Below are 26836 nucleotides of genomic sequence, written 5' to 3' on the forward strand. Positions count from 1 at the left end.
GTGAAGTGGGAGTCACTGGAAGGCAATAGCAATAGCACCAGTCCAGGAGTGAGGTGATGGTGGCTTGCACCAGGTGGGGTGGCAGTGTCAGAGGACCAAAGGAGCTGTATCTAAAACATGTTGAGAAGAATCCATAAGATTTTGTAACTAATTGAATATGGGTGTGAAAGTTGGGAGTCAAGGATGACAACAAGGTTTCAAGCCTATGTGACTGGGAAGAAAGTGGTGCCCTTGTTGGCAATGGGGAAGTTAGGAACGTGGGAAAGTTTGAGGAGGAAAATAATGAGTTTAATTTTGGACATGTTGCATTTAAGATGTCTCCATTATATCCAGTTCAAGATGTCTAATAAGCATTTGAATAATCAAATCTGGAGGTTAGGAGAGAAGTTGGAACTTGGAATCAATATCATAGCGTGTGATTGAATCCATGTAAGCTATGTGAAATATAGAAAGAGAAGAGGACCCAGGATAGCCTTGAGTAACATCCATAGATAGGGGATGGGACCTGAATGAAAATCCAGCAAAGAAGAATATGGAGTGCTCAGATAGGCAGAAGTTGAACCAGGAGAGAGTGATGTCCTGAAAACCTAAAAATAAGAGAGTATTAAGGAGAAGAAAGGTGATCAGTGATGTCAAAGACTGTGTGTGTGTGTGTGTGTGTGTGTGTGTGTGTGTGTGTGTGTTGGGGGGTTGGGTTTAATAAGGATGAAGATTGAGATAGTCATTGAATTTGGCAATTAAGTGATCTTTGGTAAGTTTGGAGAGGGCAGTTTCAGTTGAGATGAGGTCAGAGCCAGACTGCAGATGGTAAGTTTTTTCAATAAAATGATAATAATATTTTTGCATTGTTCTTGCTTTTAGGATGAGAGATTTAATAGACAGTAGCCATTAGACTTATAACCCTTGGAAAGTTGCTATTCACTTTTTAGGAAGAGGTTAAAGAGGGCTCTATACAGAATAAGCTTTTACTCAAAACGTGAAGGGGGATTGATTAAGTTTTTTGGTTCATTGAAGATTGTGTAAATGTTGATGTTGAATAAATCTCATAGCTTCTCACCCCCTCCTCCCACACATGCAGGATTTCCTGGTATTCATTTTTTTACTAGCAATTGGGTGTGCCATGGCCAGAGTGCAGAGGTCTGAAGAAGGATCCATTTTACCTTCTTGCCTTTTTTTCTTCTTTCTTGGCCAGAATATAAAGGAAAGATTATTAAAGGAAAGGATTGTTAAAGGAAAAAAATCTCACAGTTTATCATCATTACAATACAAATGTCACTATGTACAATGGTTTCCTGATTCTTGTCACTTCCCTTTTCATCAATTCATATGTCTTCTCAGGTTTTTCTTAAGTCATCCCCCTTGTTATTTCTTATAATTCAGTGTTATTCCATCATAATGGAGCTGGTTTGTATTTTGAACCTTCAGAACTCACCACGAGGTGGTACTGATCAGGCTGCAATGTATAGCAATGTTCTCTAAAATTGTTTTTGATCATTGATCTTTATCAGTTAAGAAAATTGAACATATACCCCTCAAAATGAGTATGTTTTACTTAGAAGTTATATACACATGCACACTATTGTATTAATAATTATGTACATTTTGAAGCTTACAAGAAAATAGAAATTAAAAAGGATGTGATTTAGGGAGCCACTGGAATTTATGGAGTAGAAGAGATGGCATGCCCTTTAGGAAAATCAGTTGGCAACTGTGTGGAAAATGTATAGAGAGTGGAGAGACTTGGAGCAGACAGACCAACCAGATACAGATTGCCCCTTTTTGCTTCTGGATTATTGCAATAGTCCAGGCAAAAAAAAAAAATATGAAAGCTTAAGTGTAGCTGTGTAAGGAAAAATAACTAGCCATTCAAATTGCTCTTTAAAGAAACCTTTCTCTCTCTTTTTCTCTTTCTTTCTTAGGAGGACATGTTAGTGCTGCAACATCACTGGAACACTAACAGTTCAGTTCACCTTTAATATAGAACCTATTTTAACAATCAGTCAGTTCTTATTATTTGGGAAAGTCTAGCATAGTCAAAGACTAAAATAATTGTTTTTTTCCCTTATTTAAACACATTTTTTTTTGTTTCAAATTCTCTTCTCCTTTCAGTCCCTTATCCATTAAGAAAGCAAGCAATATGATATTAATTATATGTGTTATCTTGTAAAATATTTCCATATTAGCCATGTTGCAAAAAAGAAAAAAATGAAAGTTAAAAAATTATATTTCAATTTGTACCTGTTCATCAGTTCTCTTTCTAGATGTGAATAGCATTTTTTATCATGATTCCTTCAGAATTGTCTTGGTTCATTGTATTGATCGGAGTAGCTAAGTCTCTCACAGTTTATCATCATTACAATATTGTTGTCACTATGTATAATGGTTTCCTGATTCTTGTCACTTCCCTTTTCATCAATTCATATGTCTTCTCATGTTTTCCTTAAGTCATCCCCTTTGTCATTTCTTATAATTCAGTATTATTCCATCATAATCATATACTATAATTTGTTCAAGCCATTCCCCACTTGATGGACATCCCCTCAATTTCCAATTCTTTGCCACCACAAAAAGAACCTCTGTATTTTCCTATATGTCATCCTTTTTCCTTTTTCTTTGATCTCTTTGGGTTAAGACCTAGAATTGGTATTACAAGGTCAAAGGTAATGCACAATTTTATAGCCCTTTGGGAATAGTTCCAAATTATTCTCCAGAAAGGTTGGACCAATTCACAACTCTACCAACATGGCATTACTGTTTATTTATTTATCTTCTAACTTCTGCTCATTCTAACTTCTTATAAGCCCTTAGTGCTTAGTTATTTGCCTCTGAGCAAACCCCTCAGTGACCTCTTAGCACCTGGTAGATATTGCTGGGGGTCATTGGAAAGAAAGATTAGCCTCTAATATGCAAAACTGACATCCTTCCTGGCAAATATCCTCTATAGACTCCTCTAAGTTGGGAACTATCTGACTATCTCAGCTTTGGTTATGATGTAAACATTAGGAAGTAATAGGACACTACAGAATGAAATCACCCTCTGTCTCAGTGTCTTTCTCACTTCCTTTCCCTTCTTTCTCTATGTAATGATCAGTGCATGAGAGGATTTTGGAATCTTTGCATCAGGGGTGAGTGGCAGAAAACTTTGTTTGGAGAGCGAGGTGTGCTGGGAAAGGAAAACTGACCTGTGAAAGATGTATATGGAATTCTTGGCTTTTGAGATGAGACCCGGACCAAGCAGGTTTCTTAGCTGAGGGTCTTAACATGAGCCATAAAAGAATATCCTGTGTCAATACTCAAGTTCTTCTGCAGAGCCATTATCTGTCTCTAATCTCTCCAACAACATCTCTACTGAGAAGATCCCTCAACCCCAAAAGAGGGCTGTGCACTCACTGAAGAGAGAGCCTGGTTCTCTTTCCCCTCCAGCCCTCCTTCACCTATCTACTTATAGATTCTTAGGCTAGATAACCATTTTAAATAGTTTAAGATATTTAGCTGGGGTTCTGGTTGGGTCTAGGTGAAAGATGGTATTAGGAATGCCATTAGGGATACTGAGTCCTACTTTCCATCTCCCAACTTGCCTTAGATTTATCATTAAAAATTATAAACTATAGTCAGGTTTCAAATTCCTTGGTTTATATTTGAGGAGGTATTTGAACCAAGATCAACAGAGAGCCATCTAAGACCATCCCCCATTGAGGCTTGCCTACAGATTCTCTCTGTGTTGGGCAATTTGAGGTTACCCGTGGGTTTATTTGGTGAGGGAGACCTGTCTTCAACTCTCCACCTCCCATTCTCCTCAGGGAACCTCAGTATACCTGTGCAGTAACTGTTCACAGCCTCTCTCAGGGGAGGTAAAGGGTGAGTAGGTGCTAGCTCATTCAAGCTCCTACTCCCTGTCACATTCAGATCCTTCTCCAGAAACTCCTTGTGAACTCCACTGAAGTACCATCTAAGACAGTGGATAGAGCCTTTATTTTAATCTCCCAAACCTCCCTTTTACATTTATTATGTATTGCATTAGCTTTTCCCTTGGGGATATAGCTAAATCCACTGAAAAAGTATTTATTTTTAAATTACTTAAATTTCCCATTGTTTTCATTATCCCCTCCCAGAGCCATTTCTTCTAATAAAGAATTTTTTAAAAGGCAGAAAGAAGTTCAAAAAAATTTACCACTATATCAAAAAAGTCTGTTGTTATATGAAGTATATTCTATACACCCTGTACCCTACCCTTCCAGGAAGAGAAGGAGTGGCTTCTCCTATCTCTTCTTTGAGACCATATATGGTCATTATCTTTGAGGGAATGTAAATAAGTGTTGTTGTTTCCATGAACTTTGCTGTAGTTGTGCAGTGTTATAGTCAGAATAATCATTGGTATATTGTTTTTCTGGTTCTGCTTGCTTCTCTTTGGTTCCATTGAGTTAAGTCTTTACACATTTAACTGTATCTAGAATTTTTTTTAATTGGTATCTTGTGTTTTTTACTTTACTTTTTTTTTTCGGTTTTGGAAATTTTTATTTAATTAATTAATTTAGAATATTTTCCAATGGTTACTGGAATTCCTCCAGTTTATTATTCCTTTGAGCACAATAGTATTCCATCACCAACATGTACCACAATTTGTTCAGCCATTCCTCAATAGAAGGACATCCCCATATTTTCCAATTTTTTGCCACCACAAAGAGCACAGCTATGAATATTTTGGTACAAATCTTTCCCCCTATTATATCTTTGGGGTACAAACCCAGCAGTGGTATGGCTGGATCAAAGGGCAGGTAGTCTTTTAGCACCCTTTGGGCATAGTTCCAAATTGCCATCTAGAATGGTTGGATCAATTCACAACTCTACCATCAATGTATTAATGCCCCAATTTTGCTACATCCCCTCCAACATTTATTGCTTTCCTTTGTTGTCATGTTAGCCAATCTCCTAGGTGTGAGGTGGTACCTTAGAGTTGTTTTGATTTGCATTTCTCTGATTTATAAGAGCTTTAGAACACTTTTTCATGTGCTTATTAATAGTTTTGATGTCTTTATCTGAAAATTGCCTATTCATGTCCCTTGCCCATTTATCAATTGGGGAATGGATTGATTTTTTTGTATAATTGATTTAGTTCCTTATAAATTGGAGTGATTAGACCTTTGTCAGAAGTTTTTGTTATAAAGATTTTTTCTCAATTTGTTGCTTCCCTTCTAATGTTGGTCACATAGGTTTTGTTTGTACAAAAACTTTTTAATTTGATGTAATCAAAATTATTTATTTTACATTTTGTAATTTTTTCTAACTCTTGCTTGGTCTTAAAATCTTTCCTTTCCCAAAGGTCTGACATGAATACTATTCTGTGTTCACCTAATTTACTTATAGTTTCCCCTCTTTATATTCAAGTCATTCACCCATTCTGAGTTTATCTTGGTGTAGGGTGTGTGATGTTGATCCAAACCTAATCTCTTCCATGCTGTTTTCCAATTTTCCCAGCAATTTTTGTCAAATAGTGGATTTTTGTCCCCAAAGCTGGGATCTTTGGGTTTGTCATAGACTGTCTTGCGGAGGTCACTTACCCCAAGTCTATTCCACTGATCCTCACTTCTTTCTCTTAGCCAGTACTGTACTGTTTTGATGACCACTGCTTTATAGTACATTTTAAGATCTGGTACTGCTAGGCCACCTTCCTTCACTTTTTTTTTTCATTATTTCCCTTGATATTCTTGATCTTTTGTTCTTCCAAATGAACTTTGCTATGGTTTTTTTCTAATTCAGTAAAAAAGTTTCTTGCTAGTTTGATGGGTATGGCACTAAATAAGTAAATTAGTTTGGGTAGGATTGTCATTTTTATTATTTTTTTTACTTTATTTTCATTTCCAAGTATATGCTTTTTCTTGCTCAGAGAACTATGCCTTGTAAGAAATAACTACATTAAAAAAAAACTCATCTGAATTATTTTCCTCATATCTTCTAGATAGACAAGGCATTTATTAAATTCTCACTATGTGCAGGACACTTTGTGAAAAAGACAGTCTACTCCCAAGGTAACATATTCTAATTGGATCGGGGGCAGGGCACTTAAAGGAGACTATATTTACAATGAGAAAAACATCTGTTCTCTTCATCTTTCCATCCTCTATACCCATAATGCATATCATTTGAAAATCTGAATGTGGTTTCTTCTCTTCTCTCCCCATTTCCTTTTTGTTAAAAAAAAAAGAATTTTTATTGATTTCTTCTATTTAAAAAAAATATCACCATAGTTATTCCTACTGTACCTCCCTGTCTCTCTGAGAGAGACATCCCATAGAACAAATTGTATTTTTTAAAAGACCAGAAAAAAGAGTGGGAAACTTGAACAACTGATCAATGAAATGAAAAAAGTCTGAAAACATGCATTATAATACCTCTAGGCTTCCCACTTCCATAAAGGGATGGCTTGAGGGTATCTTCTCACATTTCTTCATTTGAGTCATACTTGATTTTAAAACTTGATTACATTTACTGTTGATTTTTGCATGTGGTAGTTCTTGTATTTACCTTGTGGTCATTGCTGTATCTTTGGTTTTCTTGATTATGCTTTCTTTCTTCCCTCTGTATCATTTCATATGATCTTCCTAGGATTTTCACATTTATAATTTTTTATAGCCTAGCAATATTCCTTTACCATCATGGTTAGACTTTCTAAGTTTTCTGGGGATTGAAGAAACAAGGCTGGAGAAGAGAGGTGAGCTGCCAAGCAGCAATAGAGAGGGAAATGGGTTTCTGGTATATAATGGGCTTCATTAGTGGTTTCTCTCCAGAAACTTCCCTGGCATAGAGATGGTCATCATTTTCTTCATTAGCTTTAAAAGGAAAAGTGCTTTTTTTTTTCCTGTGTATACCAAAGGACCTCAAGGTGCTTTCAGGCAGGTAGAGGCAAGAACTGATGGCATCTGATTTCACATTGATGCCTTTTTTTGACATTAGCCCTGCTATTCATTTTGATGAGGCACAGCAGGCAACTGGTAAGTTTTGTTATGGAATGTCAGTCTTCTTTGTACTTACAGTATCACATTATAACAATTTTCAGAAAAGCATTACTCTCTAGATTTTAATTACCCAGAGTCTTGAGGCTGTGCAGAGAATCAGAAATAAGGAAGTGGACAGTTCATTCATTCTTTGCTTCACTAGTCATGTGTTCATTCATCCACTCAGATACACTGAGAACCTGCTTTAGTCATTGCCCCCTCCTATGTGCTGTCCTGGAGAAGTGCTATTAAATACTCCTAGTATATTTAGGCAAACTAGCCATACACCCATAATATTAGAGAATCTATAGTTGGTGGGACCTTAGAACTCATAGAAATCAACCAATAAACAAACATTTGTGAAGCTCCTACTTTATGCCTGGGACTGATAAAACAACCCAAAGTCAAACAATTCTTTCCCTTGGAGGCTAGTTGGACTATGCATAGTTCTGTGTGAAACTGATAAGATAATTTTAGGGAAGGAAAAGCCCTGTACTTAGAGATAGGGAAAGAAGGAGGACCTAGGAAAGAATTCAAAGGGAAGGTAGCACTTTGCCCATAGTCACATGGGTATCAAGAAGCAAAGCTAACATTTTTTTAAGTGTCTCAAGTATGCTTTTATTTATTTTAAATTTTATTTAATTGATTAATTAAGAAAAATTTTCCATGGTTACATCATTCATGTTCTTTCCCTCCCCTCCTTCTACCTTTCTCCTGTAGCCAACACTCAATTCCACTGGGTTTTACATGTGTCATTGATCAAGACCTATTTCCAATTTATTGATATTTGCACTAGGGTGATCATTTAGACTCTACATCCCCAATCATATCTCCATTGACTCATGTGATCAAGCAGTTGTTTTTCTTCTCTGTTTCTACTCCCACAGTTCTTTCTCTGGATATGAATAGAATCCCTTCTCATAAGTCCCTCAGAATTGTCCTGGATCATTGCATTGCTGCTAGTAGAGAAGTCCATTACATTTGATTATACTGCAGTGTATCAGTCTCAGTGTACAATGTTCTCCTGGTTCTGCTCCTTTTGCTCTGCTTCACTTCCTGGAGGTCGTTCCAGTTCCCATGGAATTCCTCCAGTTCATCATTCCTTTTAGCACAATAGTATTCCATCACCAATAGATACTACAGTTTGTTCGGCCATTCCCCAATCAAAGGACATCCCCTCATTTTCCAATGCTTTGCTTTTCACAGCTATAGATAGATGTATTTTAAAAAAACTCTTATCTTCTGTCTTAGTATCAATTCTAAGACAGAAGAGTGGTAAGGGTAGGTAACTTAGGTAACTAAGGTTAAATGACTTGCCCTGTGTCACATAGCTGGGAAGGTATCTGAGGCTAAATTTGCACCTAGGTCCTCCTCACTCCAGGTCTACTATGCTACCTGATTGCCCTTAGGAGATATATTCTTTATCAAACAAAAGATAGAAGCTATTTCAAAAGATAAAATAGATAATTTTTATTATTTCATACTGAACATTTCTCCAAACAGCATTAATGTACCTAGTAGAGGAAGGGAAGTGATTGAATGGGAACAAAATCATTGTATCAAATTTTTCTGAAATTTATGTGCATGTATGCATTTATGTATATAAGTTTATTTATATTTTTATGTTTATTTAAATACAAACATTTTAAATTTATAAATATTTCATATACATTGCTGAAACATATAATTACATTTAAATATGTATGTATGTATATGTGTTCATGCTTCTGTGTGTGTGTGTGTACATATATACACAGAGCCATGGACCTGGTTTCCAGTTCTGACATGCACTTTTATGAAGAAGGAAAGTAAACCCTTCATTGTTTTGACATGCTTGATTTTAGGTATCAGTAGAATGTCTCAGTGAAGATATCTTATGGGTAACCCAATAAAGGCTGAAAGATCTGAGTCTAAGATGATTTAATTTGATTAGGTCTGGAAGGTGTTTAGAGATCAAAGATTTAAATGACTTGCCAAGATCACAGCAATAGTATATAACTGAGTTGGGACACAAATGTAGGGCTTATGATTTTAATACAAGGGACACTAGGAGGAAGTAGAAGAAGCACATTGGTTTTAGACCAGTGGTTCTCAACTTTTCTAATGCTGTGACTCCACAATACAGTTCCTCATGTTGTGGTGACCCCAAACCAAAAAATTAATTTTGGTGGCTACTTCAAAACTGTAATTTTGCTACAGTTATGATTTGGAATGTAAATACCTGATAGGCATTATGTATTCTCATTGTTACAAGTCAAACATAATTTAAACATAGTGATTAATCACAAAAACAATATTTAATTATATGTTGAGAAATATTAATCCAGCAGGAGGCAGCCTAAGCTCTGGGATGGGAGGTAAGTCCTGCCTGGGGAGAGGGTCCGCAGATGCTGCCTTCTTCCTGTTGTCTCTCTCCAGCTTGAGCCAAGGCTTCACTTTGCTGGGGTTACTCGGCTCCATTATCTGCTCCAGGAGTTATCTGCTTCAGGACTTGTTCTTAACCCCTCTGGAGTCAGCGCCCGGGTGCTCTCTCTGGGTCCGGTCTCCAGGCAACAGGGTAAATCCATTGCCCTTCATAGGGGGAGGGCTGCTGATAGATAACTAATATTAGTACAATGTGTGGGCAGCAGGGTCTCCGTTCTTTCCAAGATCTTGCTATAAACTAGCACGATTTCTCAGCGGCTAAAGCCATTGGAAATATGGATTTTCCGATGGCTTTAGGTGACCCCTGTGTTTTGGTAGTTTGACCGCACCAGGGTCACGACCCACAGGTTGAGAACTGCTATTTTAGAGTTAGGAACTGGGTTCACTTTTCAGCTCTCTTGCATGTGTGACCTTGGACAAGCCACTTCCCAACTTGAAGCCTCGTTTTCTTCAGGTATAATAACAATTCGTATTTATATGGTATATTAACATTTGCACAGCACTACAAATACTATCTCATGTGATCCTCACAATAATCTCAAGTGCTGGGTGCTGTCATTCTTCTCCTTTTATAGTTGAGGCACTGAGACAGACAGAAGGTAAGTGACTTGCTCAGGTTCAAACAGATAGTAAGGGAATAGGGCATGATTTCAACTCAAGGCTTCCCCCATCTGTCACTGCATAAAATGAGGGAACTAGGTTTAGATGACCTCCAAGGGCCTTTCTAGATTGAAATTCTGTGAAAATCTTGCTAGTCTCTTGCTTTGCCCTCTCTTCTCTGTTGCCTCTGAACATGAAGCATTGTAAACATATCATGTGTGTTAGAGGGACTCAAGAGATGTTCCATTACAGAGATGAGGCCCCTCTAAGGGAGCATGTAGAGGGAAGGCCACAGGCTGAGCCACAGGAGCAGGCGCATGGGGGTAGTGAGGAAGGTTGAGAATGAGAAGAGGAACTTGGGGCTCAGGAGCTGTCAAGAGATTGGTCATACTGGGATTACTTGGGCGATGTCCCATGAGAAAAGTAAGTGCCACGGTTCCACCACTTAACTACCAGATTTAGTGACGTAGTTTGGGTAGTAGAGGAAGTGGAGAGGGAAGAAAAGGTAATGATACTTAGCTGGATTGGCTCTGTATAGAGGCAAGAGAGAGATGGGGGGGGGGGGGGAGGGAGAAGAGATGCAGGGTGTGTGTGAATCCATTATTAAATGATAGAATATTTTCTTAAGTGTGAACCCAGGTGAGTGATAAAGGAAGATAAGCTTTGAAGAATATGCCCAATATTCCACAATTTTTATTAGAAATAAAGCTGTGATATAAGACCCAAAGCCCTCCAGTTGTCTACATGTACAGCTCCTCAGACTACTGCTGGGCCAACTGGAACATTCACAGCATCTCATGGCCATGTCTGCTACTGAGATCTCTCAGAGACCTGACCTTTTGATCTTACCAACAATCCCTTAAGGATTCTAACTCCATGGTCTTTACCTTTTAGCAAGGGCAACTTCATATAGTTGAAGAAACATTGGACTTGGAGTCAGTAGATCTGGGTTCGAGTTATGATTCTGACATTAGCTTAGGTTGCATGTATGAGACTTTATATAGAGATGACAGGGATCTTAGAGACCATCTGGTTTAACCTGTCTATATCTGAAGAAGAATCTTCTCTACCACATGATTAACAAATAGATACAAACAGTGGTATGTTAGTAAATGCTTTCACAACCAAATTTTTTGAGGAGAAATGTATACAGCTTACATTTTTTCATCTTAATCTGCATTATCAATGCTTTTTCCATCACTTTCTTAAGTCTAGACAAACAGCAAACATTAAATCAAATCTTTATAGCATTTGCTAATTTCAAAAGTGTAAATACTTACCCTGAACATTTAACAATTGGCTCCTGCATTTCCTTGATGAACTGTTGTGAGTGAGAACTCACTAACTCCTGAGGCACTCTATTCCACTTTTTTTTCCCTATATTAAGTCTAAATTTGCCCTTTTTTGTGACTTCTATTTATTGTTCCTAATTCAGCCCTGGGGCCAAGACAAGTCTGATCCTTCTGCCACATTATATTTTTTAAATTTTAAAGTTTTAAATTTAACAATAGTTTGATTTAATGATTTAGTAATGTTTTAATAATAATAACTGAAACCGTACCCTTTAAAAGGTACTTGGCATATATTATCTTATTAAAACCTCATAGCAACTGAATGAGGTAGGAATTGTTATCCCAACTTAACATATTAGAAAACTGGGTTTCAGAGAAATTAAGTGATATGTCCAAGGTCACACAAGGTCAGAAGAGGGAATTTAGTCCAATTTGATCCCAGCTCAAAATCCATCATTCTTCCCACAACACCATATGAGAAATCCAGACTGAGGCATTAGATAAGCAAGAATAAAACGTGGTTGTATAGACTATGTAGAATTTTTTGAAGAATGATTGTCATGGGTAAAAGATTAGTCAGGGAAGCCATATTTGGTTAGGCAGGACTTGATTATTGGTCTTGGAGAGCAAGGAAGAGGAGGAACAACTTCAGAGGAGAGGAGAGCATTCCAATTGATCTCTCATTCAACATTTATTAAGTAAATTTTTTATTTGCCAAGAACTGCTTTTTAGACTCTGGGGATACAAGGAACTTTACATGCCCATCAAGCAAAAATAAAGGTTCATGGGGAAATACAGAAATGTTTGAGCACTCCTGATTGTTCTTATTCTTTGGAAAGATTCCTTTGTTCATTTGGAAGTGAAACTTTTAGAGGAAGACTTATTTTTAGGTGTTTTTGTTCCTTTGTAATTTATTCTAGAACTTTTATTCCTTATGTACTTAAAAAAAAAAAAAGAAAGAAATTCTTACTTTTGGTTCCAAGGCAGAAGAGTGGTATGGGCTAGGAAATGGGGGTTAGGTAACTTGCCCAGGGTCACACAGGTAGCAAGTGTCTGAGGCCAGATTTGAACCCAGGACCACCTGTCTCCAAGCCTGACTCTGTCATTGAGCCACTTAGTTGCCCTGCCTAATTCTTTTTAGGGGGCTTGGTTTCCCATAGTTTCTTAAGGATTGATCTTGTTTATGGAGACTTTATCATCTTCCCAGGGTGAATATTGTCTGAGCTATCTCCCTTGACTTCTTGTTAGGTCATCGGTGTACCCAGCTATCCTCCAAGGGTTTGAGCAGTAGCTTCCATTCATGTGCCACAAGAAGGATAAGTTGTGTTGGGCCATTGAGAATTCCTGTTACTGAGCCTTGTCATAAGAGCCTGACTCAGAACAGAGACTCTGGCTGATTCATCCTGGGTTGCTGCTTAGCTAGCTTCTCTTTCCCCACTTTCTCTTTGTCCAGGTCACTGGCCTCTTCCACGAACACAGTGGGGAAGGAAGCTCAGCCAGTGGGGTAGCCCCACTGTGAGGGAAGGCTGGGTGGTCCTTTGCTGATCATGGCCCCAAGACTCAAAGATGGTGGGCTTTGATCAGCACTGCCCTTGGTCAGAGTGACCAAAAGTGGGAGAGTCAGTACAGCTAACACTTAGCCCTTGCTGTGTGAAGAGAGCATTGCTGGCCTATTGGCTGTTTATTTATTTATTTTTTTTAGTTTAAAATTTTTTTTATTTGGTCAATTTCAAACATTATTCATTGAATACAAAAATCATTTTCTTTTCCTCCTCCCCCTCCCGCCATTCTTCCCATAGCTGACGATAGCCAATGTGCAATTCCACTGGGTATCACATGTGTCCTTGTTCCAAACCCATTTCCATGTTGTTGGTATTTGCACTAGGATGTTCATTGTTCATTCATGTTCATCCCCAGTCATGTCCCCTCGGTCCCTGTATTCAAAGCAGTTGCCTTTCTTCGGTGTTTTTGTTCCCATAGTTTGTCCTCTGCTTGTGGATAGTGTTTTTTTCTCATAGATCCCTCCAGGTTGTTCAGGATCACTGCATTGCCACTAATGGAGAAGTCCATTACATTCAATTGTACCACAATGTGTCAGTCTCTGTGTACAGTGTTCTCCTGGTTCTGCTCCTCTCGCTCTGCGTCACTTCCTGGAGGTTGTTCCAGTTCACATGGAATTCCTCCACTTTATTATTCCTTTGAGCACAATAGTATTCCATCACCAACATATACCACAGTTTGTTCAGCCATTCCCCAATTGATGGGCATCCCCTCGTTTTCCAATTTTTGTCCACCACAAAGAGGGCAGCTATGAATATTCTTCTACAAGTCTTTTTCCTTATCTCTTTGGGGTACAAACCCAACAGTGCTATGGCTGGATCAAAGGGCAGACAGTCTTTTATCACCCTTTGGGCATAGTTCCAAATTACCCTCCAGAATGGTTGGATCAATTCACAACTCCACCAGCAATGAATTAGTGTCCAGACTTTGCCACATCCCCTCCAGCATTCATTACTTTCCATAGCTTTCCATAGCTGTCATGTTAGCCCTATTGACTGTTTAAAACAGGGACATGGTCATTCCTAGTTGTTGTTCTGGCCCCGTGATTCCTGCAAGAGCTCCTGGTGTCCAGTCATCTCCCAAAGCAGATAGCCACTGTTCTCTCAGTTGGAGTCTCCCTGGAATGTGGCTTGGGGCTCTGGGGTGACTTCTTTGGGGGTGATGACTGGTGGAGAAATAGGAGTGGTGGCCCATGTAGCGTGTTAAGGCATGCAAAGAGCTGGACAAATGCTGTGCAATCTCCACAACCTCCTAAGAGGCCAGCCTTTTGTCATCTCCATTTTGCAGATGAGGAACCTGGGGCCAGATCACCCCATGGCCCAGTGTCCAAGGTTGGAGTCAAACCCTCAAACTGAATGCAAGTTGCCCAAGGGTTTGACTCCCAGCTTAATGCTGAAAGCCTTGTGCCATTGGGACAGTTATAGACCCTGGGAAGCTGACACCCTACTGGAGGAGGGAGCCTGGGCCTCTAGGAAGAGAGGTGATAACAGGACTGTCTAGGGCAGGAAAGACTGTTGGCACTGTGCTGAGCAAAGGCCTGACCTGGCCAGACTTGGGTCAGGGCCTGAGAGGCAGAGGTGAGAAGGCCAGGCTTTCCCCATGAAGCAGAGACATAAGTGTGTGCCACAAGGTCAGGCTAGCTGGGACACTGTCCAGTGACAGGGACCTTAATGTGAAATAAGCCTGGAATGGTGACTGGTTTTAAATGCCAGGCTGAGGGATTAGTATTGAATCCCAGACACATTTCAGGTGGGGGGAATGACACAGCAATGCCTACATTTTGGAAATAGCTTCTTATCTGCTGTATAAGAGGAGGAACTACAGAGGAGGTGAGCCTAGGAGACCAATTAGGTTTCACAAACATCCAGATGAGGGGGGATAAGGGCCTGAATTAGTGCAGAAGGGGCCAGCTGTTGACAGATAATGTGGAGGGAAGAGACTAGGCTGAAGAGAGGAAATTGGGAGTAGGGGAGAGCCAAAGTGGAAAGACACCAATAAGCTTGGAACCCTGGGATCTGGAAAGAGGGTGATTGCTCCAGGAAAAAAAAAAGTTTAGAAGAAAGGTAAGTTGAGGGTGGGAGGGGGAAGGGGAAAGTGAGGTCTGTTTTGGGCCCCTTTAGGGTAAGGTTCTGAGTCATCCAGATAGAAATGAAGGACTGAGTTCAGAAGAGAGATCAGGGCTGAAGATAATGATTGAAATCATGGGAGCTACTGAGGTCAGCAAGAGACAAGAGACAGGAAAGAGAACAGGTTTCAGGAAAGGATTATCCTCCCTTAAAGAGTAACATCAGCTAAAGCACAAACTGAGAAGGGACCAGATGGGTAGGAAACCCAGAGAGTTCAGTCATGAAGTGAGGGAAGGGAGCACATGTGAGAGGACTGGGGGCCCAGAGTGAGTACACAAACTTCAAAGAAGTTAAGAAAGACAAAAACTTAGAGAAGGCCATCAGATTTAGTGATTAAGTCAGAGAACATCATCTCAGCAGAGTAGGGTAGATGGGCTCCAGACAGCTAAGGGTCCAATAAGTGAAGGCATGGAGGAATCAATTATAAAATACTTTTTCTAAGAGTTGGACTATGAAGAGGAATTTTACTTAAAGGAACACAGGGCCAAGTGAAGTTTTTTTTGGTTTTGTTTTAGATTAGGGAGACCTGAGTATGTTTGCAAGTAGCAGGAAGGCAGCCAGTAGATCAGGAAAAACTGAACTCTAGAAGAGGTAGAGGTGGTACACTTCAAGGGTCAGACTCTTGGGGCAGATGGGAAGGGGTGATTTGTCTGGGCTAAAAGAGTAATTTTTTCATGAGATCCTGCTGGAGTTAGTGGATCTAGGTGAAGTAGCCAGGTAAGATTCAAAACTAAGCCTTGGTCAGTAGTCTGAGTCAGGACAGGGCACATAGAAGGGGGGCCTGGAGTGAGGTTACTGCAGATGAGAATAATAGCTTGTGAAAATTCCTAGATAGAAATGGTGGATATTGAGAAGGAGGTTAGGTTATATATACTGAACAGCAAGGCAGTATATAAGTCAGGGACCTAGGTTCAGGTCTCCTTCATGCTTACTACTTCTGTGTCCTTCGACCCATCATTCAACTTCCATCAGCTTTAGTTTCCTCATTTAAAAAAAAATAACAACAACAAAAACTCTTACCTTTTGCCTTAGTATCAATTCTAAGACATAAGAGCATCAAGGAAGGAATGCCCAGCCCTGCTGTCCTTTACTCAGCTCCACACTCCAGACTTCTGCCCCAGCCCCTTCCCTTCCTCTCTTGGCATCTTTTATGTGTCATCTTCTTCCATTAGAATGTAAGCTGTCTGAGTATAAGAACTATTCCCACTACTTATCATGGGGCCTGGCACATAAGCAGAGCTCAATAAATGTCTATTGACTTGCTTGTCTAACTTTAAAAAGATTTTCCCAATTAATAAGTATTTCTTTTTTCTTCTTTGAAAAAGAAAACAGAAAACCTCTTGTAACAAATATACACAGTCAGATAAAAAGAGTTTTCCCACTTTGGCCATTTCCAAAATTGTAGGTCTCTTTCTGCATCTTGAGTTCACCTGTCTTGCTTCATTATCTTAAGTTATCTGAAATTGCTGTTGGTCAGTGCATTGATCAGAGTTCTTAAGTCTTTCAAAGTAGTTTAGTCATCTGTACAGTGTTACTGTATAAATTATCTTTTGGTACTCTTCTAAAGACCCACCAAAAGACACTAAATGACTAATTATCCTTACAAAAAAGTGGATAACTTGGAAGTAGAGTCTTGCTTGAGTATTCATTGTTTTTGGCAACTTTTCTGGACTTCTGATATTTCTGTAAGAGTTAGTTACTGTTTTGAAAAAAAGAGGTTGCTAGTGATCAACATTTAATACTCTAGTCCTTTGCAGCAAAATTGGGGGTGGGGGGGATGAGGCTGCTAGATGAGAACTTTGGGAACTTTGGAAACAACCCGTAAGAGCATGGCTTCAAGATTGGTATCTGATAAGGGTGACTGCTGCTGATAACAATGGCAGGCACATGATCAGTCCCTACCATAGTGTGTACCCAGTGCTTAGAAGTCGTCTTGATCATGTGCTTTGCTACCTAATAAAAACAGATGAATGATAATGGAGACTTGGCAGAGCCAGTATTATTGATCCTTTTGATTTGTGATCCAACTGTTAATGACTGGCCTAGTTTAAATTCAGGGTCAAAGTCTGAAAGCTAGATTTTGGGCTGTTCTGTCCCTAGGGTGTGTTTAACTCCTTGAAGGATTTGGGGGAAATCGTGTGTCTTTTGATATCAGAAATACAAATGAAGCTTCAGATGAGAGGACTGAAATCGAGTGTCTAATTTGAAGCCTAAGAAATGCCTTTTACTAGGGATTAATCCAGTTCTCTGTTAGCCAATGAAATTGGGTTATCATTATCAGTTTGTTTACAAGCTTTTGTCCTCTTTATCCACATGCTTTACCTATATTTGTTTTTGATTTTCAAAGTATAGCATATGATGAGATGGGTGGTGATGGAAAAATTCACTGACCTGATTACTCAAATTGAGATTGTAACTAGGAACTGAAGATCTAATTCTGGCTTTTGATGTCACATATTTGAACCCAAAAGCTGAACTGTGTGTCAAGCATTTCCTCATTTTCATGGAAGTAAGACTGGTAATTTTCACTAGAAATGTAAGACATTTGGAGGTGGGGGGTTGGAATTAGGGGAAGAAATATACACACAAGAAAGGTTTTCTATATGCATGTTCTCTATAGCAGAAGTGAAGGGACCCCAAGAGAGGTAGAGAGCAATAGTGCCAGTTGGTTTCAGATCTAGCTTCTGTGGGGCCCTTCTGGATTCTCTACGTTCCTTCTCCTACAGGGTCCTGGGAAGTGGTGCCAGGAGAGAGAAAGATCTAATTATCCACAGTACCCATGATCTGATCCTGGTACTCATTCAAGCAGTACTTGCTTTAGCAAAGAGTCTGAACACTGTTTCTGGTGAGATTATGGCATTGAGGGATAGTAGTGGTACTCGGGTGTCTCCCTCCTTACCAGCTAAGGGAGCAGTAAAATCCATAAAGACTTGCATAGGAGTCAGTGTTGAGTCAATTGGCCACCTAAGGCAAAAAGAACCTACAGGTCTTCTTTATTGTGAAGTGTGTAAGCAAAATGGAAGATTGGGGTGCATCACTTAACATGATATATGTTGTTTCCATGTTATAAATAGTGTTAGCATGGTAGGACTGTTCAGATGTTCCTGCATTTAGAAGCCATTCACAATAAGCTCTCTGGAAAAAGCCACAAGCTGTCATTTTTTTCTCTTGAATGTCTTATTGATACTCTTTTTAAATATCATTATCACTTCTTTATGACTCCCCAAAACATAGGGAACTCTCCATTGCAACAAATACAATCAAGTTGGAACACACTGGCCATATCTGTTCCTCAGGCCTAGAATGTGCTCCATTCTTATCTCTGTCTCCTGGTTTCCTTCAAGTCTCAGCTGAAATCCATCTTTTATAGGAAAATTTTCCCAATACTCTTTAATTTAAAAAAAATTAAATTAATTTTTTTCTAATTTCCCTCAATTTTAGTGCCTTCCCTTTATTGATAATTTCCTATTTATCCAGTATGTAGCTCACTCATACATTGTCATTTGCATATTGTCTCACCTCTTAGACTCTGTGCCTCTAACACTTAGCACAGCACCTTTCTGAAAATTCTGATATCATTGTGCACCTGTGGGCCACCACCTCTATTCAGAGGTGGGAAACATAGCTCACCATCCCTTCTTTCCACTGATTAAGAATTTTGAAGGCTTTCACATTTTTTGCTTTATGTTGTTGCACATTGTTTCCCAGTTCCCTTCCCTATATCAGTTTACAGAAGTCATATAAATTTTTTATTAGCTTCCAGAATGTTCCATTGCTCTCAGCTCTCCTTTATTTCAGTTCCTTTTATTTGCCTAGGATAACCCAAGTTAAAGTCTTTACCCTGACTTTAGGTGACTCTAGTTTGTATTGAGTATCTGCCATGTGTAATATATTTCTCTAAGCCTACGGTCTCAGACACCCCTCTCTATTTTCTTTGTTGGGGTGGAGAACCCTAAATATGGAACACTATGTATCATGTCAGACTTGGTCAATATATTGGGTAGTTTTACTGAACTTTTTTTTTTATTTTACAATTTATTATAATACGGGATGACTCTTAGGAATGAGATGGGAAAGGATGGGAAATGTAGTCAAGGGAAAAACAAGATATCAACAAAAATATTTTTAAAATAAATCTCAAAATGTTTTTAGTCCCTATTTTCAAGACATTGCAGTCTAATTTTCCTCAAAAGATTTTTATTTTGGTAGTTGTGCTAAAGGTAGATCTATAATAGGAAAAATAAAGAGGCAGGTAGTTAAAATTTTGAGCATTCACAGTGCTTCAGGCAAGAAATTATGAAGTAATAGAAATACAGAATTTGAGAACTTTAAGGGGCTTCAGTGGCCATCTGTCTAGTCCAGCCTACAAAGAACCTTGAGTATAAAATATCAGACAATTGTTTCCACTCCCTTCTTAAAGCCCTCCAAAGAAGGGCTTACCCAGCCACCTCTGGAGGTGGCCCCTTTCACTCGTGGGCAACTTGAACTGTTAGGAATTTTTTCTCACGTTAAGGCTAAATTCTCTTCTTACAACTTCTAACCATTGCTCTTGGTTGTGCTCTTGGGGGCTAAAGAAAAACAAATTCAATTTTTCTTCTACATGACAGTATATACTTAATTTTTTCTGCTTTCCTCCTCTCTTCCCTGCATTGGAGAAGGCATCATTTGACTCTCCAAAGGGTATATAGAAAATGATATCTTTCACATTTCTATTTAGTAGTTCTTTCTCTGGAGGTAGACATACACAAATCATTCTTCAAACAATATTTCTTTTGCTTATGTAATGTTCTCTTGGTTCAAACTTTTCACTTTTCATAATTTCATGTAGGTTTTACCATTTTTTAAAAAGTTAACCTGCTTGTCATTTCTTATGGCACAGTAGTTTCACAACATGCCACAACTTGTTTACCCAATCTTCAATGAGTGGTCATCCCCTCAGTTGTACCTGACTTCTTAACTAAGATAGAACTGGGATAGAAGAAGCACTGTCCTAACCCATTCCTCATTTCCCAGGCCCAGAAAAATTAAGTGTCTTGCCTAAGGTCACACAGCTAGTAAGAGGCAAAAGCTATTGTTTAAAGCCAAGTCTTCTCACTCCAAATCTGGTGATTCTTAACATGATCCTCCTCTCCCTGCCCAATATTAAGCAGTTTTCTCTTTTAGATTCTTAAAGTACTTGACTTGGGTGTCAGGACAATGATGGTGCCACCAACAGAAATACTTGGGAGGACAAGAAAAGACTCACATGATCAAAAATGTTCACAGCAGCATTATTTGTTAAAACAAAAAGCTAGAAGCAGAAGATATGACCAGTAATTGGAGAAGACCTAGACTCATGATGTTGGAGAATAATGGAATTATGGCACTGTGTGGCGTGATGAATAGGAAGACATTTGGGGTAAAAGCAGATCCTTGAGAATGAAATACTAATTGAATTCACCAATATGAATAAAGCCAGCTCAACATGAAGAAATGCAGACGCCCTGGGTTACAAGGACACTATATTTTGTACAGGAATTTATGTAGACATTTGGGAAGTGGCTGTCTTTTTTTTTTCTTTTTCCAAAAACCTATTTTGGGAGGAGCAACAGGTTTAGAGAATAAAATAATGAGTTGTTTCAGACATACAGTATTGCTTTGGGAGGCTGGCAAAAGATTCATTTAGAAGTGTTCAGACAATCAGAATTGTGGATCAAGAGCTGGAGTAGCGATAATTAGAATTGGCTAGTTACATAGGTGGGTAACAGGCTGAAAGCACTTAAGCATTCAGAGAGAAAAGAGAGCACTTCTGATGAGGTGTGAAAAGAAGAGGGTTCCATCTGATGAGGGTGAGAAGAAGAGGGTTCCAAAGAGGAATTTAGGAAGCACATACATGTAAATTGTCAAGAGGCAGAAAAGTGAGACGGGTGCGGAAAAAGGCCCTTAAGTCCAGTTTGGCTGAAGAATAGTATACTTTTGGGCAGTAGTAGGAGAGAGGCTGGAAGAAGTGGGCTTTAACTATATCCCTGAGGGCCTTGGATGCTGAACTTAAGGAATTTAGACATCAATCAGTATGGAACCAGTATAAAAAATGGGGAACCACCCAAGGGGATCAGTGTGGTTCAGACTAGTGGTAACAAGAATTTGATGTCAAGTTGTTAAGCATTTATTTAGCAAGGAACAGGCAAGAATTAGTACCTGCTCTCAAGGAGCTCACAGGTACACACAAACAAGATATAGACAGTATAAACTGGAGATCCTCTTGGAGCTAAGGTGGGACTTAGCTGAAACCTGAAGGAGATCATGGGAGCCAAGAGTCAGATGAGGAGGAAGAGTGTTCCAGGCATAGGGGGAGAGCCAGGGAAATGCCTGGAGTCACAGAGTCACATAGGATATAGTGGAGAGAGGGCTAGGATATGGAAGGGCTTTAAAACCTAAGCACAGGATTTGAAGTTTGATCCTGGAGGGAATCTCCAAAGCTTATTGAGGAGGATAGTAATGTGGCCAGAGCTGCTCTTGAGGAAAGTCATTTTAATAGCCGAGTGGAGGGTAGATTGTAGTGGGAAAAGACTTGAGGCAGAGAGAGCTAACTGCTAGCCACAATCACAAGTGGTAAATAAGGGCCGTGTGAGAGGGGGAGCAATGGCCATATGGAATGGAAGAGATAGGTGGAGAAGACATTGCAAAGGAAGATTTGACAGAATATGGTAAATGATTGGGAATAAGGGAGAAAACTATTAATGATGGAGAGGTAATAGTAGTAAATATACAGTTATCATTAGTGGTGGAGCTCGGGATCCTGGAAAACAATTTAGAAATAGGTTTGGTTTTTTAAAGGACTAAAATATCTTTGATCCAGATATCCCAGGATAAAGTTGGAGAGAAAAGCAAATTCACCAAAATATTTATACAATATCTTCTGTAGTAGTAAGGAACTGGGAAACAAAATCGATGCCCATTGCTTGGGGAATGGCTAAACAAATCATGGTTCATGAGCATAATTACTGAGTTGTAGGAAACAATGAATATTTAGAATTCAGAAAAACTTGGGAAGATTTGTACAAACTGATGCCAAGCAAGTCAGCACAATCAGGAAAACAATATACACTATAATTACAGCAGTGAAAATGAAAGGGATAGAAAAGAATATTAAATAATGAGAATTACCAATGGAAGGTTAAGAAAGTTCACCCCTCCAATACTTCATTGCAAATGTGGTCCCTATGTTGGATAACTGATCTGAGATGCTGTTTTCCTTTTCTTTTTAGTCATTGTCACAAGGGACAGCTCTCTGGGAAAGATAAGGAAAGGAATATATTTGGAAAAGAATGGAATGTAAAACCAAAAATTAACAAAGTAATTTTTTTAAAAAGAGAGAGTAAATAGTATGTAATTAGAATCTTCTCCCCAGGACTCCAATTCCCAGCTTCCCACATTCCTTCTCACATTACCTCCTTATGTTTTGGAGGGACTCTGCCCCTCTATCTTTATCTTTATCTTATGCAGCTGGGAAAACTTCTCTTTACTCGGGCTTTTACTTTTTGTCTTTTGTTTCTTTTAATTCAAGTGATTATTAATAAACCTTATAAAATATACTTGGAGTTATTGGATATTAATTTTAATCTTACAATAATGAAAAAGACTGAGGCTTCAGGGCTAAGTGACAAGAATAGCTATTTGTTAAAATGTAGGTTCTCTCTTCAGTTTTTTGTTTTGTTTTGCTTTCTCAATGGCTGAAAGACCCCAATTATTTCATTCAAAATGTTTACTTATTTTTGTTCCATCTGCTTGTCATCACCTCTCATTCTTATGGGATTTGTAGCTACTTAATATATAGTCAAATCTCTATCCTTTTTTATGACTCCTATGCCCCAACCCCCCCAGACCTTCTGAGAACCTGGGTTCAAATTCTAACCCTGCTTCAAAATAGGTTTTTTGATGTTAACTAAGTCACCCAACCTGATTGGGCCACTGCCTCTTCACCTAACAAAATAAGGGGTTGGACTGGATATCTTCAAAACCCATTCTGCTTCTAAATCTTATAGTCCTAACTACCCGAGAAACCTCCTGGTTCAAGGGAAAGAGGGTTGGAGTTTAGAATCAGAGAACCTGGGCTCCTCTCATTTCCTGGGACTCATTTTCTCTGCATTTTTAAAATGAGAGGGTTAGACTAGATGACTGGACTGTGCCTTCCTTCTGAGGCAGCTAGATGATCCTGTGGAGAGAGCACTAGGCCATCTCCTCAGACCTTGTACAAAATCAGGGAGAACAGGGGCTGTCTCCAGAAAGGGGCAGACTTGGAACACTTCCTCCCTCCCTTCTCTCCTTGAAATCTTCTTGAAGCAGTGTCATCATGGCATTCCCCTGCTGTCATCCTGGGTAAGTCATTTGAAATCTGGCTGCCGGAGTTTTCCCATCTGTAAAATAGGGATACTAATAGCACCTACCTTCCAAGGTAGTAATGGTATAATAATATGTGCAGAGCCTACCACAGTGACTGGCTCACAGGAGATATCTCCAAAATGCTCATTTCCTTCCTTTCTAGCAGGCTAGTGAGGGTGCTGTTTATGAAGTATGAGTAAAGATCCTTCAGGAATTGTGGGATGGAAACCAAAAGGGATTTTTTTTAATATGGAAATTTCTCCCTGGCCAGCTTGAATCCCTTTGAAATACCTTTGAATTAATTTTTATTCTGGCCTTAAAAAAAAAGCTGGCAAAAAATCAACCTTTGACCAGCATTCTCCAGTCTTCCCCATGCTTTCATTGTAGCTTAGCCTATATTTGTGGTTCCCTGGGCCTTGAACAAGTCTCATCAGTTTCCTACTATGTGAATAGGGGATTAGAGGTAGGCTTGATTAGTTAACCTTTGTTCACTGAGCAGATTGGTGATAGTTAGGTGCTCTTCAAAAGAAAATTGATTTTTCTCCCTAAGCTTGATCCTATGGAATCCTTTAGCCTTTGCCTCTGAAGAATGGACCTGGGACAGGTGTGTAGCAGTGGATCAAGCATCAGGCCTGGAGTTGGGAGATCAGAGTTCAAATGTGGCCTCAGACATTTTGTAGCCATATGACTCAGGATAAGTCACTTAAGCCTGCTTGCCTAGTCCTTGTCACTCTTCTGTCTTAAAAAAGTGAGCCTAAATGGTGATTTGGGTACCTGTGTGTTCTGAAGTAGGTGGCTTATCACCAAAGCATAATTACTGACACAGTTAGCATTCATTTAAGTTGTAGGACTCTGGGTAAGTCACTTAACAATTGTCTGTTTCCATTTCCTCAAGTTTGAAAGGGGATAGTAATAATAGCACTTACCTACCAGGATTATTGTTAGGATCAAAGGAGGTAACATACAGTGCAGAGCAGACAGCCTGGGCGTACTGCCGGCACTTGGTCAGGCTCATTTCCTCCCTCCATTTACCATTGATTTTGTATCTGATATTTGTGACTGTGTGCCCGGCACAGCATTGCCCCCGCCCTGGAGGGGCGGCCCCTCTGGCTAGAGAAGTGCCCTGCTCCGGGTCAGCAGCTACAAGGTCTCTTCTGATAGTTGTGTAGGGGCAGTCCTGCAGGAGGGGTGGGGAAGGGAAGGGGAGGACAAGGCAGGGCCCAGGGGCAGTTGCCCCAGAGGTCCTCTGGCACGGAGGCATGGCAGCCCAACCCCTAGGTGGTTGTGGGGCAGACTCTCCCATGGCGGTGATGGATTAGAGCTCGTGAGAGGAGGATTTTGCAAGGCTGCCTGACCTGTCAGATGACACTTGCTCACATGAGAGTCATTAAGAGCTTGTTGTGGCCAATGTCAGAGCAACCTTGCAGCCCAGGGCCAGCGAGCTTCTGTACTGAGCCCTATGAATAGGTCTTGTGACGAATTAATTGGCTACTACTGCCTAATCTCCTCCGAGGGAGCCCTGCTGGGGCAAGTCCCTGTGAGCTGAGGATCCTGGGGACTGTTTTTCCTGCTTGCCTGAGCTGAACCACATGCTCTCAGAACAGAAGTAGGAAGTGGTGGTGGTTGTTTTAAAGTTCAAGCTGGGGTTGCTCAGACTCGGTCTCTTAACATGCTGGATACAGTTGACTTCCCAAAACTGTTGACTCGATTTATAGAACTTGTGTAAATTCTTCGCTTCTCTAAAGAGAAAGAAAGGAGGAAACTTAGCGCCCTGATGCCCAGAGCCTCGCAGGATCACTCTGGGGGGCAGGGTCCAGCAACGCTAGGAAGTCACCCATGTGACCAGATAACATCTGGCCTTCAGAAGAGCTTCAGAGTCTGTGGCCACCTCTGTGTGGATGGTCTAGAGAAACTGGAAGCTCAGTGATGTGTGGGGGCACTCCGAGGACCACCAGCAGGGCAGGGGCCAAGCCGGATGCTGTCAGAAGTGGGAGTGAGCCTGTCGCTGGCCCCAGGAAGATGTGCCACACCAAGATATTTTGGGGCAAAAAGCCCCTAAGTCTTGAGGGAGCAGGAAGGGGGACTGATCATTCTGCAGCAGCAGCAGGATTCCACCACAGGTTTGGAAACTTATTTCCCTTTGAGGGCATCAAAGACAGACTGAATTTAATTGAGTGTATGTAAAATGTGGGTAAATTATTCCTGAACAGTGACTTGAGTGTTTCTAACTGGGAATTGGGCAAAATCAGCAAGCTTTTATTAAGTGCCTCCTATAAGCCAAGCACTGTTAGGTACTGAGAGTCATCTGAGACAGAATCCTGTTTCATTTTTGTGAGTGGGGAGGGAAGGAGTTGAGTTTCCTCTCTGGGAAGGGAATGTGTGAATATTTTTTTGTAAGTTCTCTCCTCTGTGTTCTGATTATGGGCCTAGTTTATTCCTAAGCTCTTCATTAGCATTGCTAACTTCAGCTTCTAAGGAGTGATGACAGCCCTACAGTAGTAGTAAAGGATACTGCCTGAAAAGTGATTCCTCTCCAGTGAGCTGCAGACACATAAGCTGCCAGCCTGGGTCTCATTTCCCAGCCTGGAGCCCTACTTTCAAATCATTCCTTTGTCACTGAGTCCTTTTGAATTAGTTGCCTCCTTCATCTGGTGTCTTCTTGTCATAGAATCACAGATTTAGAGCTAGAGGAACCTTGGGAAATTGTCTACTCCCTCATCCACAGATGAGAAAACCAAGCCCAATTAATTGAGGTAACTCAAGCAAGTTCATGCATTTTGTAAATAGAGGAGTAAAATTTGAACCCAGGGCCTCTGTCTTCAAATGGTTGCTGTTTTGATTGTACCCTGTACTTTTTTTCCTACATAAACTACATAAAATAGTACTTTTTGCCTCTAGCAAAACAAAGTACTCTGAGAAATATGCTATTCCTATTCAGGGTTTCTGAGAGGAAGATGCTGAAGAAAAAACCAATAGTTGGTATGATTTCTTCCTCAAAATGAGGAATTGAGAGCATCTTTCTTCTTTTCAGAATTTTCCTGTCAGGGAAGTTGGGCTCTGAGATATTCTGATTTTGGAAGTATGGATTGAGCAATAGTCATCAGATACGGAGGGAAAACCAACCTAACCTGTATTTGAGATCACGGGATTTTAGTCTTTGGAGTAAGAGAGGGACCTCAGAAGGAACAAAGCCAACCAGACCCTTCTCTAGCCCCTTCTTGTTGATGTTCTAGATCGCTTCAGTAACTTTTCCAGTTCTGAATATTGTGTCTATTGAGCAGAGCAGGCAGATAGGACCCATGTTGCCAGACTCCTGTCAGAATCTAGATTCTAACTTCTTTTGGGCTAGGCCAGAGAAATGATTCTTATGGAGAGTTTCAGGATATTGAGATGTTGTGGAGCTGTTCTTGTTGGGTCACTTCAAGGACCCAGAGATGAAGTTAACATGAGCCCTCAGCACAGGCACCTTACATGGCATGGA

General features: G+C 39.9%; 1 protein-coding gene across 4 annotated transcripts in view; it reads left to right on the forward strand.

Moving 5' to 3' along the window:
- FNIP2 (folliculin interacting protein 2) overlaps positions 1-26836 on the forward strand; it is a 141405-nt gene that overhangs the window by 21780 nt on the left and 92789 nt on the right. For 2 of the 4 annotated variants that reach the window (XM_007496171.3, XM_007496173.3), the window contains exon 1: positions 24622-25475. The exons of the other annotated variants lie outside the window; for them this stretch is intronic. In XM_007496171.3, the coding sequence (XP_007496233.2) occupies positions 25282-25475 (194 nt within the window). In that variant the 5' untranslated portion in view covers positions 24622-25281. Of the gene's footprint in view, positions 1-24621; positions 25476-26836 lie in introns of those variants that run through there. 4 annotated transcript variants of the gene reach the window in all.

Source organism: Monodelphis domestica, chromosome 6, assembly GCF_027887165.1.
Source record: "Monodelphis domestica isolate mMonDom1 chromosome 6, mMonDom1.pri, whole genome shotgun sequence".
NCBI lineage: Eukaryota > Metazoa > Chordata > Mammalia > Didelphimorphia > Didelphidae > Monodelphis > Monodelphis domestica.